This window comes from Agelaius phoeniceus, chromosome 2 (assembly GCF_051311805.1).
Source record: "Agelaius phoeniceus isolate bAgePho1 chromosome 2, bAgePho1.hap1, whole genome shotgun sequence".
Classification (NCBI taxonomy): domain Eukaryota; kingdom Metazoa; phylum Chordata; class Aves; order Passeriformes; family Icteridae; genus Agelaius; species Agelaius phoeniceus.
Genome location: NC_135266.1, coordinates 50911329 through 50928344, shown reverse-complemented (window position 1 = coordinate 50928344; position 17016 = coordinate 50911329). Strand labels below are relative to the sequence as shown.

General features: G+C 42.1%; 1 protein-coding gene across 5 annotated transcripts in view; it reads right to left on the bottom strand.

Annotated features, from left to right (window-relative positions):
• Positions 1 to 14185: 14185 nt before the first annotated feature.
• Positions 14186 to 17016, bottom strand: part of TBC1D4 (TBC1 domain family member 4) — a 100493-nt gene continuing 97662 nt past the window's right edge. For all 5 annotated transcript variants that reach the window (XM_077173605.1, XM_077173606.1, XM_077173607.1 and 2 more), the window contains one exon: positions 14186 to 16710. In XM_077173605.1, coding sequence (XP_077029720.1) covers positions 16483 to 16710 — 228 coding nt within the window. In that variant the 3' untranslated portion in view covers positions 14186 to 16482. The remainder of the gene's footprint in view (positions 16711 to 17016) is intronic.

The window sequence follows — 17016 nt, the reverse complement described above, 5'->3', positions numbered from 1 at the left end:
CGAGGCCAGTGTGAGCAGTAGCCATAACACCCCTTAAACTGTGCTCCTTGAGCAGTTTTGCAGCCAGAGCAAAACAAGGTAGCATTTATAAAACTTCAGCTGGTCTTCTACTTTGAGGCTTAAAGACAATTCTTGGGGCTTCTGTGGCAAGAATCCCCAACCCAAGTTAATTCGGAGGATGGATGAAGAAATACAGATGAGTTATCTGAAAATGCAGTTCAGTATCTATTGTTGTCACTGCCTGCACTTCATATGTGTGACAGACTACAAGAAGTGCCAATACATTATTCAAACAGTCCATCCTACTGAGAAATAGGCAGCTGTGGTAAAGGGATGCCTGGACAAGCACTCTACATTGGATGGAATTCAAAGCAAAAGGACCTCCCCCAGCCACACAGGAATCACTCTACACAAGCTTTGTTTTTGAGTGAGAAATACCACAGCTGTAAAGAGAGGGCCTGGATAGCAGGTGTGATCTACAAATGACTGCTCTGACCATCTCTTTTTCCTTGCCCACAGCAGACCAAACAACATCTGAAGGCAGCCTTGCAGTAACTGGTGGCAGACATCTCCACCTCGCTCTGCCATTTGGAGCATGTTGCCATTCTCTCTCCACAGGCTGCCCACATGTCTGGTCTCTGTCCCAGGCCCACAGATACTCATCTCTGGGCTATGAAAGCAGCTGCAGACTTGGATTTACAGAGCAGGTGGCAAATCCTTGATCCATGCCAGGGCTGAAGGGATTTTGTTGTGAAGGTGGTTTAGACCTTTACCTGCATTCACAGACACGGCAATGGTTATATAGCTCACAGGATAAAATAAAACCTGCTGTGCTAAATCCAGAGATGCAAAATGCAGACTTTGGCACCATGGCAGAGATCTCAACAGAGGCACCAGAATAGAAAAATGTGAAAGTGTATATATGATGAGAATAGGAAAATGTGAAAGTGTATATATGATGGAGATTGAAAATGGGTGGAGGAAGCTGCCCATCACATAGCACAGGAGTACACAGTGTATTGGGCAATGGTCACAGAGGCACAGGGGGTTATTCTGCTCTCACTCTGTCTTCTAGACAATCCCTGCTAGGTGGCTACATCCCAGTTACCAGGTTTCCCCAAAACAACTGGAAGAGCCAAGGATCATGTCTTAGCATATCAAGTAAAATCTATTACTTTTCTGAGAAGAAAAAAATCTCATTAAAGACACCACTCCCCATATAAAAGAACAGCAACATCAAAAGTGCCATATATCTCCCCACTTGAAAGGAAAAACTGAGAAGCCCTGCCAGGTTCCCTTGCTTATGAAACAAAAAGTCGCCTCTGCCCCAAAACAGGAGCCAGTGCTGATAATATCTAATAGGTCAAATCAGAAAGACATGCTTGCACGCTGGTTGGTTTACCAGAATAATTTATGTTGTTCAGCTAGTTCCTGAGCAACAGCAACAATATTCACTGCTTACTGAGAGACTAAGAGAGACTGAGATTAATTTTTGACTGAGAGACTAAGTCTGTAAGGGGAGTAATTTTCCCCATGAAATATGTAAGCAATCAAAGGAGCAGAGATGGGACTGGTCGGTTTTTACATATCAGATATATTTTTGCTTTGCTGTAGTGACAAAACTTCAGGGGAGAGTTGAAGTGTCAGGTGTGACTCAGTTTACACTGAATCCATATGTGTCAAAGCTCCAACACAGTACCTATTTGAAATGAGCTGCTTCCTGCTACAAAGGACTGTGTTCCCTGTGCCAGGGGATGGAGTCAGTCCCGTAGTCACCTTATTTCCCCCCTCTTTCACTTTTATCAGCTCATAAATTCTAAGCATACATAAACACAGACAACAGGCATCAAAAACAAGGGGGAAAGATGTGTTTTCCCAGGGCTAGGTGGCTCAAAGGATTATACAGCTATAAAGATCTACTCACAAGGGGATTCACATGAGAAGACACACAGGATATAAATGGTGGGAATAAAAAAAAATCAAGGCAGCTCACAAGGCTAAGAAAAAAATAAAACATTAAAAAATGTAAAAATCCCCAAACCTGATGCATTTCAGGTTCCTAACTAGTAACTGCTGAAGCTGTGAGAAGACAAAGATCATTGAGCTGAAATATTGGTGGTAGTTTTTTCACAAGGGAATGAAAGGTCACAATGACGTCTTCTCTCCAAGATGTAGTTTCCTAATTTTCTCCCCAGTATCAGGAATGAATTCACTGAGAAAGCTGTGCCCTTGTGGAAGGCATGAAATCTTCTGCTTAATATTTACATCTTTACTGAGTGGTAATATGGAAAACAGGTTCAGGGAGTGTAGAAGCAGGCAGCTTGGGGAATACTCTGGCTTGGTCTGAGGCTCTGCAGAGGCAGACAGCCATCTACTGCCAACAAATGAAATAGAAAGCAGCCCCACAGGCTTCCTGAGAGCTGCATTTACAGAAAACCATGCCTCACAGGAAACAGCTTTGCTTGGCACATCAAGCTATCCATGCTAGCCAGCATCAGGACAAACCTGTCTCAGGAAATGTAATATTTTCTTCTCCCACTGACATGTTCGTGCTGCATCTAGGGGAAAAAAATCAGGAGCAGATGATGGAATGGAAACCTTTTTCATACAGATATGCTGCAGGTTTTTGGATTCCATTTGTGGAAAATCCCTTCTCCCCCTCTCTCCACCCAGCTCAACATGCAGAGTCAGATTCACAATGAATCCTCACAGACTGAAACGCTCTGAGCTCTGACAAGGGAGGGCAGGGAATGGAGGCCAGCAGTGCAAATTGGAGCACTGGGAGCACACTGCAGGTAGCTGAGTATCAGATTATCCAGGCTCCACAGACTACAGCTTCCACCTGGAAGGCAGAGAAACAAAAGCCTCCCTTTGTGTCCCAGGGTTTTGCAGGAATTAAACACAGCTCCTCTTTGTGGTAGACCCAGACTCTCACAAGGAACAGGGAGCAGCCAGTAAACTCCCAGGCTGTCCTCAGGGAATGGACTATTTTAAGCCTGCTTGCAAACATCTCCCTGCATATGTGCTGTATTTTCACGGAAGAATAATTTAATCTTCATTGCCATCATTAATTTTTGACAGAGAGCACCATATGACATCCTGTTTACAGCCCACTAAATCTCCATTATGAAGCCATGCTTACAGAAAGAAGAACAATCTGAAGAGCTGTGTTAACTTTTATGATTATATTTCAGCCCTGAAATACAGAAACATGATTCAAGTTACATGCACACATACAAAAAAAAAAAATTAAACCAAATTTTATCTTTGTTATGCTGTTTTCAGGATCCAGGGGAAAAGCTTCTTGTTTAAATAACCAGTACTAATACAACAGATACCTTAGAAAGATCTGTGTAACATATTGGAATTCATCCTTATGCAATATTCACCCTGTTGTTTCCAGCTGTGTTGAACAGCATAGGTAAGTTCTGCTGTTCAGAGAGATTCCTTGACAGCAGGAGAGCTTTAACCCCAGTGAGTGGGATTTTGTTAATACTTCTTGTACTTACATTCCTTTCATTTGGTAATCTAAGAGTTTTGGTGAGATCTGTTACTTTTCCCTGGGGTGTAAAACCACTCAGAACTAAAAACCACCATTGGCAGGGAGAACTGAAGAGAGCCAGGAGCTCCAGAAGGCCTCTGACACAGAGGCCTCCATCACAACCACCAGGGTTCTGAGAGGGACCCTTAAAATCATGAAGAGTTCAGCAGCCACAACACAGCATGGCACAATTGCACCAACAGGGAAATCCCACAGTTTAGGCCTAGATTTACCCAACTAAGTTAGGCACACCCAATTAATTGAACACTTCTTCAAAAGTCAGTGAAACAAGAGAGGTCCCTCCAGGGAGTAATTCTAGTCTTAGGCTAAACTACTTGAAAGATAACATAAAGCCAGGATTATCCTCTGGAGTTCTCCCACTCTTCCCCTCCTGCAGAGAGTGCATAGAAATACTCAAATAAGTGCCTAAACAGTGTGGGGTAAATGTGGCAAAAAATGTCCTCTAACACACCTCCTTTGAGATGAGACTCTCTCTTTGCAGCAGTGAAGGACATCCAAGACACAGCCAAGATTTCTAGCCCTACCTAACTATTTCAGGTGAGACTATTCTCTTCCACTATCTACTTTAATAAGTATATATTCTATTAAGCATTTTATGAAGCATATATGTAATACAGTACTTCCCTTTCAATCCTGCTCTTAGCAGCAATCATTCTTCACACACACCCAATCTCCTTTGGATTTAAGAAAGTTGAGTCATGGCTTAATACTCTAAAATGATTTCCCATTAACATTAGCTCCCAGTCATCAGTTTCTAAGGAAAACCTCAGTGGCAGTATTGAAGCAACAGCTCATGAATACACAGGGCAAACCCCAGGTTGTGTGGGTAACTCTAGTCAGCAGGAATCCCTGGAAAGTATTTATCTGGAAATCAAGGTAATAAAAATGAGGCTCTACAGCCAACAGCCCTGTGGTTAATTAATCTTCATAGATTACCCAAAAATTTCTATAAAATTTTATTATTCTGTGTATTGTACAAATTTACAAACGTACAAAGCCTGGGGTTTCGATTCATTAGTCTTTTCAGCCTCCAAAATCTAGCAGCAATTACATGTAACTCTCTTTGTTAGAGGAATGAGTGAAATTCTGGAGATTTTTTTTTTTTTGTTGGTTTGTTTTTGGTTTTGTTTTGGGGTTTTTTGTTATTATTGGTTTGTTGTTTGGTTTTGGCATTATTTTTCTATTTGGGTGATAGATACAAATTAAAAACAACAGTTTTGACTGTTTCCCATCAAGTTCTCTCACAGTCAAGGGTTTTACAAAAAGAGCACGAGATGCTTTTATCACTGTCATCAAGTACTCCATAGTGCAAGACTACTGACAGCTATCAGAAATGACCGTATTTTTCATTCTTTTTTTCCCCCCTATTTATTTATTTTTACTAGTAGTACAGCCTGTAGAACTTCACACTCCAGTGAGGGCACTGCACAGCCTTCATCTGGGAAACACTGGTGTCCTGTTTGATATGCCCTCCATGACCCACAGGTATGCTCCCTCAATTCTGTTTTTTGCCTCCCCCATCCATTTTCTTAAAGAAAGGTTGCTCTCTTCTCTCAAAGCTTAATGTTCCCAGCTGCCTCCTGCCTGTTTCCCATATTGACAAGGGCCCTCCCTAAGACTTCTCCTTGAGCCCTCAGTACCTATGCTCCTTTTCCTTAGAGCCACATTCCTGCTTCACAGCCCTATCTCAGCCATCATCAGAGGGCTGCAAAGAGCTGGTGAAAGAGCAGGGGAAAGTTGAGGAGTGTTCCTCAAGCCCTGAAGAGCCCACTTTGCCTTGGCTGCCCACACTCCTCTGTGGAGCTTGCTCTGCTGCTGCTCCACCACCACCCACACCTGCCCCTTCACTTCAGGTTTCAGGGCTGTAGCAGAAGGAGCAGGGGGCAGGAGGCAGACAGGGAGGGCACATCTACATGGTCTTGTTTTCTCTGAAGTTTACATCACATCTCAATTGCCTGGCTCATCTCTGTCTCAGCCTGATGCCCTGCTCCTCTACCCCTCCCTGCCACAGCCCTGGTGAACCTTGCCCTCTGTGAGCTACCTGGCTTCCTTCTGTCTTTCCCTCCAGCATGCAGAGCGCAGAGAAAATAAAGCTCTTAGTGCAGGCTGTGGTCAGGAAAGAATTGAGTGAAACAGTTACTTTTACTGACATTTCTTTATTCCCATGGCTGTTGGGGGCAAAACTGAATAAGGGGATAGGATTGGTGATCACATCAGCTCTGCACTGTGGTTAAAGGGCTGTGAACCCTGCTGAGAAAGTGGTGATCTTCTTTTTCCTCCCATCTATACCTAATGCATTTCTATCTAATTGCTCTGACATTTACCTAGTGGAGATCAGATGTAGGATTTAGATGAGAGAATATGTTTCAATGAATGTAACAATTAGATTATGTAAATGAGAAGAGTGCTTAAATACTTAGGTAGCAGACTTTGCAGAAAGCTCAACATCCCAAACCTTTGCAAGCTCAGTTAATCCTACATGGTTTAATAGCCATGACTATGTGTGGCTTTTCATGTGAAGGTGAAGGGAGTAATAAAAGCTTCTGTAAAAGGATGACTAAAGGAAGCTACTCTCAGTACACAAGTTTTATTGGCCCTGCAAAATCAAAGAAATATGCTACACATCCTTGATTCCTCTGTAATGAAATTATATTTTTCATTTACATGCTCAGACCAACGTATATTCTGACATTAAAGAAAAAATAAAAGTTCAGCAACCAGACCGTAAGGGTGCTGTTACACCTTGAGGGTTATAAAAAAGCTAATGCCAAGGAGGTTGTGTGCTCTAACTGCCTGACTTGGCATTTGGATTTTCTGAAACAAGAGTTCCCCTTCACCTGCAGGTCAGAGGCCAAGCCAAGGAGATGCAGGGATTTTGTGCACTGGATCTTTGTTCAGAAGCTCACCTCTTCCTTTTCATGACTTCAGAAGTTTTAAATGAACTTTCTCTTTGGGAAGAGGAAAATGTTTTCAGCATTACAGTAACTGTGTTTGTGGCAAAACTTCATGTGTGACTTGGTTCCTGTGGGAAAGGAACCCTGTTTGTGGGGAGCAGTAATTGTGGGTGCCATCAGCGTGCTTTAGGCTACAAAGGATTTTGTTGGTAGGTTCTTTCTCCTCCTTACATCCTTACTGTGAAAGAGCAGTAAACATTCTAGCTTGACATGTTTACAGCTTGGAGAGGGTTGCTGGCAGAGCTCTAGCCAGATATCCCAACCCAATTTGTGACTCCAGACCTTATGGGGACAGGCCCCTCCAGCAGGCAAAGAAAAGTGGCATGGGTTTCTCCTCACATGCCTAATGCAATCCCAGCCCTCATCCTCTCCTGCAGTCTGTGTTCCCTCCTTCTCTTCTCTTTCTCCTTTTCCTTCCCTGCCTCTGGGCTGTTACACTTTTAGTTGTGTTTGAAGTGGTTTGCTGCTATGCACACACTATGGATGGTGATAGAGCACACATTTATTTTATGACAGATACATGGAAGCAGGCTCTAAACTCCAGTATGCTCTATCTACTTGAGGCAGCAGCAGGAGCAAATCCTTCTCCTTCACCTTTCCCTGCAGCCCAGGCAGCAGCAAATCCTCCTTCACCTTTCACTCCAGCTCCAGGCAAAGTTTTATTGCTATTCATTTTCCTATTCCACACAGGATGGACTACAGTTTATTTCTGTGTTCAGAGGTTTACACTGAGACTCTCTTCAGACTCAGAGTCCCCTAAGATGAGGGGAAAGAAAAGGAAGAAAATAAAAAGAATTATAAACCCTCCTGAAACTACTAGCTCGGATGACATTGCAGTTGAAGAACAGCAGTTTTGGCATGTGTGGAGAGACAGTGACAGCATCACACTTCCCTCTTCTCATTTTCCTGCCCTCCCCAGTGTGGTGACTAGAGATCCTAACTTTGGAGTCTGGGAGCAAGAATGGACTGGAAAGTCCTATCAGGACTGAAGCTCACACAGGGGAGGGAGCACACTCAAAGGAGCAGAGGATTTGCCACAGCCTCGATAGCCTGAGGGTTCATGTTTTGTTTAATAGGATGTTCATTATAATTTCCCTCAAAGCATGTCAGAAATGGGGGGGCAGGGGGGTGGGAGGGTCAGTACTTGAGATCCTTTGAGGGTTCAGTCCTGCTCATGATTTAAGTATAAGAATAAACAAAGAGGCTGTGGAAGCTGTCCATGTTATGTTTCTGCTGCTGGAATTTTTCCCAAGATGCATTTTTGACCAGAAACCATGATTTTCGTTTCCTTAACAGTTGTGCTAACCATTAGGCTATTATATAGAGGCTGTGAAAAGAAGTGCTGCACCTATATTTTTCTTGCTAGTATTTGCAGTGGATGGGAGAGAAGGAAGGAGTAAATATTTTAGGACTCATCATAGACAGAATAAGGTGGACATCAAAATTAGATGAGTAAGATTTACTCTTTGGAGGTGTCTCTAAAAAGTCACTGTCACCCAAAAAGCTTGATGAAGGTTAAATCAAATCATCCCACCTCTACAGGCACATATAATACAGTTGTACATTTGCCTAAACTGACCATAATTACTCTGAGCTGATGCTGCTCTTCTCAACTCTTTGATTAAACAGTAAATTTTTGGGACAGTGTGCATCTTTTGCCATCTTATGAGAATTGTGTTGTAGCATCTCTCTAGGCTCTGTTACATCACAAATAAATATAGTTTCCTAAATCAAGGGTTCTTCTCTTAGCAGCTTTGCACCAGTTGAGTGCTTTGGCTCTCTAGGATGCTGTGATCATTCCAGGTGGTGCTAGGAAAAATATATACTTTTTGTAAGGGGTAAGTAGGACAAATGTCAAGAGGCCAGAATTCCTCAAAAACTGATGTGGTATCATGAGCTTTGGTATAAACAAACTGCTATAAAAGAATAAATGTTTGTCACATCTCCTTTATGATTTCCTACCTTAATTCCATTTCTTCCTGCCCTCCCACACACAACCACTTTACACATCTCCATCCCCCTCAGCTAAAGTTTCCTTCAGGGATGTTTAGTTACATTAGGCTGTCTTCCATTGAGAGACAGCTAGAAATAAAAAACCTAACACCTTCATTTACTAGGGGTGTTACCAAGATCCAAACCCCTGGACCTTTGAATGAAACATCCTCCAGCATTGCTTATGCACAATTTCTGAAGGAGCATGCAAACTAACCCCCAAGGAACAGCCAGACAAGGCTCTCTGCCTTTCCACAAAAGATGGAAAGCAGTGTTACTGTCCATTGAGCTGATGGAAATACAATTTTATTAGGAATAATTTTTAGGAAAACACACGATCCTGGATGCTATGTTTTTCCAGCAGGTTGAGGTTGGTGAGAACATCACCCATAAGTCAAGGAAATGGGTCAGAAGGGTCACTCTTCGTGAAGAATGCAAACAGGACTACAGTGGCTACACATGTGGGGGCCAGCTGGCTTAAAGGGAAAAAAAGATCCTATCCTCCTGCCAAGGATATAAACTACTAAATGCAGTTATGCCACTGTGAGCAGTTTAGTGGCTCAGCATTCCTTGTTTTCCTTCCCATTTAGAGTAGGAATGATATAGCTTTTACTTGTCTAGGGCAAAACATGATAAAATTATGTTCTTTCAAAAGAACAGCTGCCTTTCCTCCTTCCACAACATGCAATTCCAAGAGTCAGTGCAAAAATACCCATTTCAGCCTATCAAAGCCCTCTGAAGTTTTCAGGATCACTGCAGTGGAAGAGGACACATAGGTCACACATTTTGGTCAGGATGATGGCTTGACAATGCATCCAGCCTCAATAGCTGTGACTGCTCAGCAGGCAAAGGGCTGCAGGGAATCACTGCTCCCAGAACTGTGTAACCCCATGCCTGCCACCAGGACCCCAGGCTATGCAGCACAGAGGCATATTGGTCACTGAATTTTTAAGATACTCTCTCCCTCTCCAAAGCCTTAAGCACTGCTGAAGTTAATGCTGTTCCTAATTATATCTTAAATAAACATGTGACATCAAAAAATTACTCTATAGATTCTCCCTCATCTATATTTACTCAGGCATAATAGCAGCTGCCTACACGATTTTTGTCTTGCTAATGCACAGCAATAATCATAGAACCACCCACAGCCCATCTATTTTGGTAGAGTGCAGAAATAGACATTAAACCTATAAATGTCAGAACATGCCTTCGTTTCAGATGTTAGTATTATTTAAATTAGCACTTGAATGATGTTTCCACAACGTGATAGCTTTTCAAATGATGGTATATTGCACATGAAGTGCACTAGCCCTGCTTTAAGCACCTCCAACCCATTAGGCCCATCTATAATTTGGTGCTTTTAGAAAAGCAAACGCATCGGAGAAGAGCTGAGGTCTTTTTTGCTTGTGCCCAGTGGTCCCCAGGGAATTTCTGATGCCATAATTACCTGAGCATGGCTTGAACATGGGGCTCTGGTTGGGAGGTGAACATGACTTGTGCTTGGTGTCCAGATGCATTTGGGAACAGCTGTGTCTGGGTGGTTGGAACATCACATTATCTGAACATGTCCTCACATTTCAGGGCGAGCACAGTGCTCACTATGAAAGCAATGCCCTTGGAGGGAAAATGTGTTAACTGGAAAATGGAAGCAGCTAATTATGTTTTCTCTGTAGATCTAGGAAAATTAGGAGCAAATCCCCCACCTTCCTTTTAATCACTAAACCCAGTAAGATAATTAAAAGAAAACCAGGAAAAAAGAACTGATTAGTTGAGATTTAGTAGACATGGGGAAGCTTATTCTAAGGAAGCCTTGTTTTGAAAATAAAAAAAACCGGTTAAGTGTGAAATCAGACAGCAGTTAGACCAGATCAACTCAATGCTGCTTTCAAGAAACACAAATTCTGCTCAAACAGAACAGTGGAAAAGATGACACCTGGGATCAGATTGATGAGAAAAATATATGCCTGTTCAAGGGTGAAGTGCTTCCATAATTCTCTTACATGAGAGCGAAGATTAAACACTGCAAGACATTGATTTCTGAGAAAGCCCTGTATGTCATTTAGTAAGTCCTCTCATTATAATAAAGTCTTTGACCACGAACATCACACTTATTACAAACAGCATGCAAATAGAGCATCATGCTTCATCAGACAGAGGGCCAAGTTCATACTCCTCTCTAAAGTAAGAGCCACAGCAGGCCCCAAAGTGTCACACACACACACGAGCTGCATATACAAAACCAACAGTGACACCTTGTGGGCAATAGTCAAGCACAAAGCTAATAACTACAATTTCTTCCAGAACATCAACTTTAGGAGATTGATCATTAAAAAAAAAAATGAAGGCATATGATCTTTTGCAGCACTGGGGGGGAAAAAACCCCACCTCTTACTGGAGAGGATAATGCAGACAGCCAGCAGCTCCACACAGAACTAGTCCTGTATCCTGCAGGAGCAGTACCAAAGGAGTCCTGACTGGCACTGGGGGCCTGCCCACAGCAGCAGTTTGAATTGGAATCAGGTGTGCACAAAGGACATCTCACCCCTCATCCTGCTTTCTGCAATTTGGTTTGCTGTCCCAGCATGTAACACTAAACTGGAAGAGAACATTTGGGAGCATGAACTGCACTGAACAAACGAGCACACCGAGCACAGGCTTGGCCTCAGCTGCAGCAAGGAGCCCAAACATGCAGCATGGAGTGATGGCCAGCCGGCCCAGAGCCTCCACAGGCTGCTCTGGTGTTTAACAAGCCAGGCTTTGGTGTCACTGTGGCGTTACTGTGGCTGCTTCTGGGCTCCAGCCAGCCTGGATCTGCACCTCACACTGTCCCCAGGGTGCCTCTAGTCCCCATGTCTGCTGCTGGAATCAAACTAGGAGGAGCTGTGCACTTCCTCAAGGGTAAAAGGACATCTGGATAGACTACAGAGCTGGGCAATCACTGACTGAATGAAATTTAACAAGTGCTGTACTGTCTACCTAGCATGGGGCAATTCTGGTCATATGTACAGACTGGGGGATGAGAGGCCACGGAGCAGTCGTGCAGAAAGTGATCTATGGGTTTGATGGCAAGTTCAATTTGTGCCAGCAGTAGCCATGACAGCAGAAGGGACAACCACGCTCTGGGGTGCATCAGGCACAGAACACTTTCCCCCAGCAAGTTCCAGCAAGAAATTATGTATGGTACTCGTGTCATCTCTCAGCACACATTCTCATCAAAAATAAAACCTATATAATAAAAACCTTCTTACTTTCCTTTATCAGAGTGAAGACTTGAGTAAGTTGCAATTTGAGCACAGAAACAGTCTAGACAGTCCAGAAGTTTTTTTAATGGTAAGACTACAAACAACAATTCCCAAACCTCTTGTTAAAGGTGGCTGCTGAGCAAGAGCTCTGAGGAGAACAGTTAAGGACTGGAAGACTTCTCAACTCAAAGAAAACACCAACAGAACATTGTGGTAAAGGAGCACTGCCAGCTGCTTCCTTTGGTCCACAGTTAAGGTCAACATTAAAGTAAAACCAAACAGACCAAGTGCTAATCTGTGCAGATTCTATGACGCAGCAAGCCAGTCAGCACACAACCTGTCAGCTGCTCAAGGCACACCATAATCTTTGCTTCACTGCCCAGCTTTTTAGTCTTACTGCATAGCTCAACACACTTTGAGACAGAGTGAGCTAATATGTTTAACATTAGGCATATAAACTCTCTCTTGGACACTAGAGTGAGGATATAGCTAAACATTGGGTATGCCTTTTTTTGAAGGGAGCATTAAATTTTGTTTTATCTAGTCACTAGAAAGACTGAGGAAGGAAAAGTACAGGTTAAATTCAAGAGCCAACACTGACAGTAAAAGATGAAGCACAGAAATACAGAATCAACTACAGTTCTTCTAAAGGATGGTATAGCCTGGCATAAATCTTGAGATGTTACAGCCTGCACATGCCTGTCAACACCCATCTATGACTACAAAGACTGACTGGACAATGACTGTTAACACTGCCTGGGGTTATTCACCTCAGCACAGAAAATACCTATGTGGTTTCAGGTTTAGATTAAGTGCCCAGATGGACCCCCTGGATCACTGTAGTAATACCAAATTCTTGGATAAACTGCTGAAATTCTTTTGTATGTTACAAATTGTTCAGCTTTCTTGTAGAGATACTGAGCTTAGAAGTGTCATGTTGAAGAGGGCACAATCAAACCACTTAAGATTAACTAGATTTGTGATTTCAAGTGAGGCTGATTTTCTGTAAAATCTGATTATTTTAAAATGAAAGTGAACAAATGCAAATTTCAGGCACCTTAAATACACAATCGTTTTTTATGGAGAGAAATAAATACTCTACTTTGTAGGAGAAGAAAAAAATCCCGACAAAACAACTTTCTGGCCAGGTTTTCCATCCATCAAAGAAGGGAATACCATTCTCCTACATTAGGCTTGCTTACCAGACTTATTTCAGCTCTATTCCTACTAGTGATACTCTTCACTTACCAGCCAGTTTGCAAGCTAGGACATATGTGTTCCCAGACTTCAAAAAAAGCCCTCTCCCAGCAGAAAGCAGTCTGAGTCACCTGTTCCTGAAAACAGCAGATACTTTTCCCTCAAGAGTTAGTTCTCCAGAAGCTGAGAGGAAAAACTGAGTGCTCTGTTGGGCTTAGCTCAGAGAGAACAATAGCTTTGTTCTGAAAACTTTTTTCCCCATCAGAAAAACAAGACATAGAAACAGAAAAACATTTTTTCTGATCCCAGGAAATGCCCCTTCTCCCAAGCAATTATCTTTGCAGCTCTGCCTCTGGCCCACTGCACCTTAAGACCTCCCTCCTCACAAGCTGCACAAAACAATTGTAAAGCTGTGTTGTCATTTTATTGCAAAATTCCCATACCTTCTTGGTGATTTCTCATGAGCAGCTCCTCACAGCACTGAGTTCTTTTTCTTCACAGCACAGCCATCAAACTCCATCTCTCTCCTCACCCAGCTAACCTACTCTTTTGTAGCACTTGTCTTCTTATTGGACACAGCTGTGGCCTGTTAAGGGCAGGCCTGCTCCTAATCTTTGGTGATCAGTGCAGCTGCAACTCAAGTGTGAGACTACCTTCTGCACTATTCTCTTACATTCTATCCCTTCACAAAGCTGTCTATACCAAGCACACATCCAGTTCAGTCCTCTAGATGATCTTGCTAGTTACTCATCAGAAGATGGTCTGGAGGATACCTGCTTGAGTGAAGCCTTCAAGCTCCATGGCCTAGAGATGCCCAGTTACAAGGCACTCTTGGGTTCAGCACACAAACATTATCAGAAGTGTCCTGATGTCATGAGGCACTTACCCCACTGTGGTTCTACTTCTGTAGTTTATTCCCATGTGTTGTTTCACCCTCCTCCCCCTTCAAAGCTAGATACACATAGTTCATCAAATTACTATTCTCAACATGCATATATACTAACTGAACTGCCAGAGAAAAAAATACCTTTAAAAATTTCATCTTCAGTTAAGAACAAGATTCTTCCCCAAGAAGAATATCTATCCTTGTACTCTGTGTACTTTTACAAATCCTGCAGGTTTTCTTCCCCACAACTAGAAACTAAAGCCGGATCCTTTTCATATTTCATGTGAATGATACTATTGAGAATGAGATTGGTACTTGAAGGGTAGAATAATAAAACTAGCCAGAGGCTATGGGAAATGCAGCAATGACATTTATTGGAATTTCTCCAGGCATTACATGAAAAAAAATTTAAGTGAAACAGAATAAAGCTCATTCAGTGCATCTTTAAAAAAAAGATGTATCTGAATAATCTTGGTTCTTTGTAAGAGATGCTGCTGCTGCTGCAGTTCCTGCGATTAGATTTTTATGTACACATCAGCTAAAACTCACTCTGAACCAAACTGCAAAGAACTGCTTTTTCACTTGGCATTTCCCCATCTAGTACAATACGACATTCTTGAAATATCTAGACAGATTCCACATACTTTTATACACAGTGTTAAGACCTTTCACCCCAAATGTAAAAAGAGAGACTGTTAAGTAAATCAGTATCTTTAATCAAATAAAACATCATGGAAATAAAAAAACAACAACAAAAAACCCAGGAGAGCCGAAGCCCCTGAGTTCCACAGCAGTGTGCAGCAAGTAAGCATTGTTGTTCCTCACTTTTATGGTAACATAAAGCATAATACTTAGAAAGCAGTGATATTCAGTCCTTGCTTTCTAACTTGGACAATCTGATGTGAAGACACTGCTGGATTTGGCACTTTGCTTAATTGGTTTTCTTACTAAAAAGAATAAGTGTTTCCTGAAATACAGTATAAACAGGAAGGGGTAACGTGAGCCACTGTAAAATGCAATTAAGGGTTCAGACATGCACTCCAAAATACTTGTCTATTTCACATTTGTCTAAGCTTTCTCAAAAATTCCACTCAAAAACATTTTCAAATCTATATGCAACTTTTTATATCTCTATAAACATAATTTCTCCCTTGAAATGATCAGAGTTTATCCCACCTTTTGTCCAGAACACACAAATTCATGACTTTTGTTTTAATAAAAAGACCACAAAGTAGTATTAAAACAGGAATAGCCTGGAAAGTGTTATTAAAACTGTGCCTGTACTTCAGGATCCCCTTTGAAATGTATAGCCACTGTATATGTGTGTGAAAACTGAAAGGTACATAATATCTGAGACTTGCTTGGTCCTCTCTTGTGCACTCACACTTAACTTCCTGCAACCCACCTCAATTTTCTTCTCAAACAAAATTTAAAACAGCTTTCTGCATCCCAATACAATTAGACAAGGCTTCTTTCAGCATTTCTTTGGTTAAATGAGAGCCCCTGACACACCTAACTCTTACACAGGCAAGTCTCCCGTGGAAAATTAACATCAGGATAAATCCCATCCCACTGTTGTGCTTCCTTTTTCTCCACCAACCATCACCACCAAGCCCAGCGCAGGTGGAAGCAAACAGGCCAGGAAGGAAGCGGCAGTCACTGCTAGCTCTTGCCTTTGCAGACACGATTCCTTAGCTCTGGGCAATGGAGGCGGAGCTATGATGCGCTGCTTGCTCGTTTCCAGTTCCAACATGCACCTGGAATTGCGCTGCTGACCGCTGCAGCCCAGGCAGCGGGTGGCACTACAGCTCCTTCTGTGCAAACCATGTCACGATACTGGTTCTGCACTACAGCTCCTTCTGTGCAAACCATGTCATGATACTGGTTCTGCACTACAGCTCCTTCTGTGCAAACCATGTCACGATACTGGTTCTGCACTACAGCTCCTTCTGTGCAAACCGTGTCATGATACTGGTTCTGCACTACAGCTCCTTCTGTGCAAACCAAGTCATGATACTGGTTCTGCACTACAGCTCCTTCTGTGCAAACCAAGTCATGATACTGGTTCTGCACTACAGCTCCTTCTGTGCAAACCATGTCATGATACTGGTTCTGCTTATTGGTCTGTGCTCACAATGTCAGTAGAACTAAAAGAGAGGCACGCATGAGTTCACACAGGTTTTCCACAGAAGATGTGAAACATGCTGCTCTTTGGAGGGAAAATTACATTCTCTTTTCTTTTTTCTTCAAGTATTATTCAACATATTCAATATACATATATATATAAAGACACATTATCCTCATTTCACTACAAGACAAGCACATCCAAAATGAATTTGCAGATCACCATTATCTTTGTCTTCTCCAATTTCTCCTTTCCTTTAGGTCAACTCTAAATATACATCTACTCATCATAATTACATGTGAGAATCCTTTATTTCCCCCTTGTGATTTATTTACATAATCATAAAAAAATTTATAGCCTGAATTTGCATTCTGACACTTGAAGGCCCATCTGTAGCTATGGAGTGTCCCAGCACTATTTTTGGGTAATACCATTGCCTATTGCTAAGTAGCTATTGAAAGCAGCATACTCATTTTTTCGTTCCCTTTTTGTTTTTGAAGAAATGCTGCCTAGAAAACCCTGGTTTATGGCTTACTCCATATTTTATTATTTGGGTTGTAGTTTACTTCCTTCAGGAGCAGTTCACAGTCAGACAACACTTCTGCTGGCAAGTACTTCACTATCTGCTCAAGAGTCTTTTGATATGTTATCTTCTCCTGTTCCAGGGACTGAATTACAGTCTTCATTTTGTTCTCTCGTGTCAAAACAGTCTCCAGGCTGGCTTCCAGACTCTGAATTTTAGCGTGAGCAACCTGCAAACAATAACATTATCATAAATTGATACATTCTGAATAGTTTTCTTTTAATATTATTATATTATTATATAGTATCATAATATTAAAATTATGATGTTTTTACATAGCTACTTCTAAAGACATCTGTGTAGGCAGACAATACAAGGAATGCATACTGTGTATCAAAAACAAAATCTCCTCATAGTGACCAGATCAATCTGAAGAATTTCTCCGAGCTTTACAGAGGGAAGGAGACATACAAATTGTAGCAAGCAAGGGACAGCTGAGAGTAACAAGGAACTGGAGCCAGAGGGAGAAAAAGGA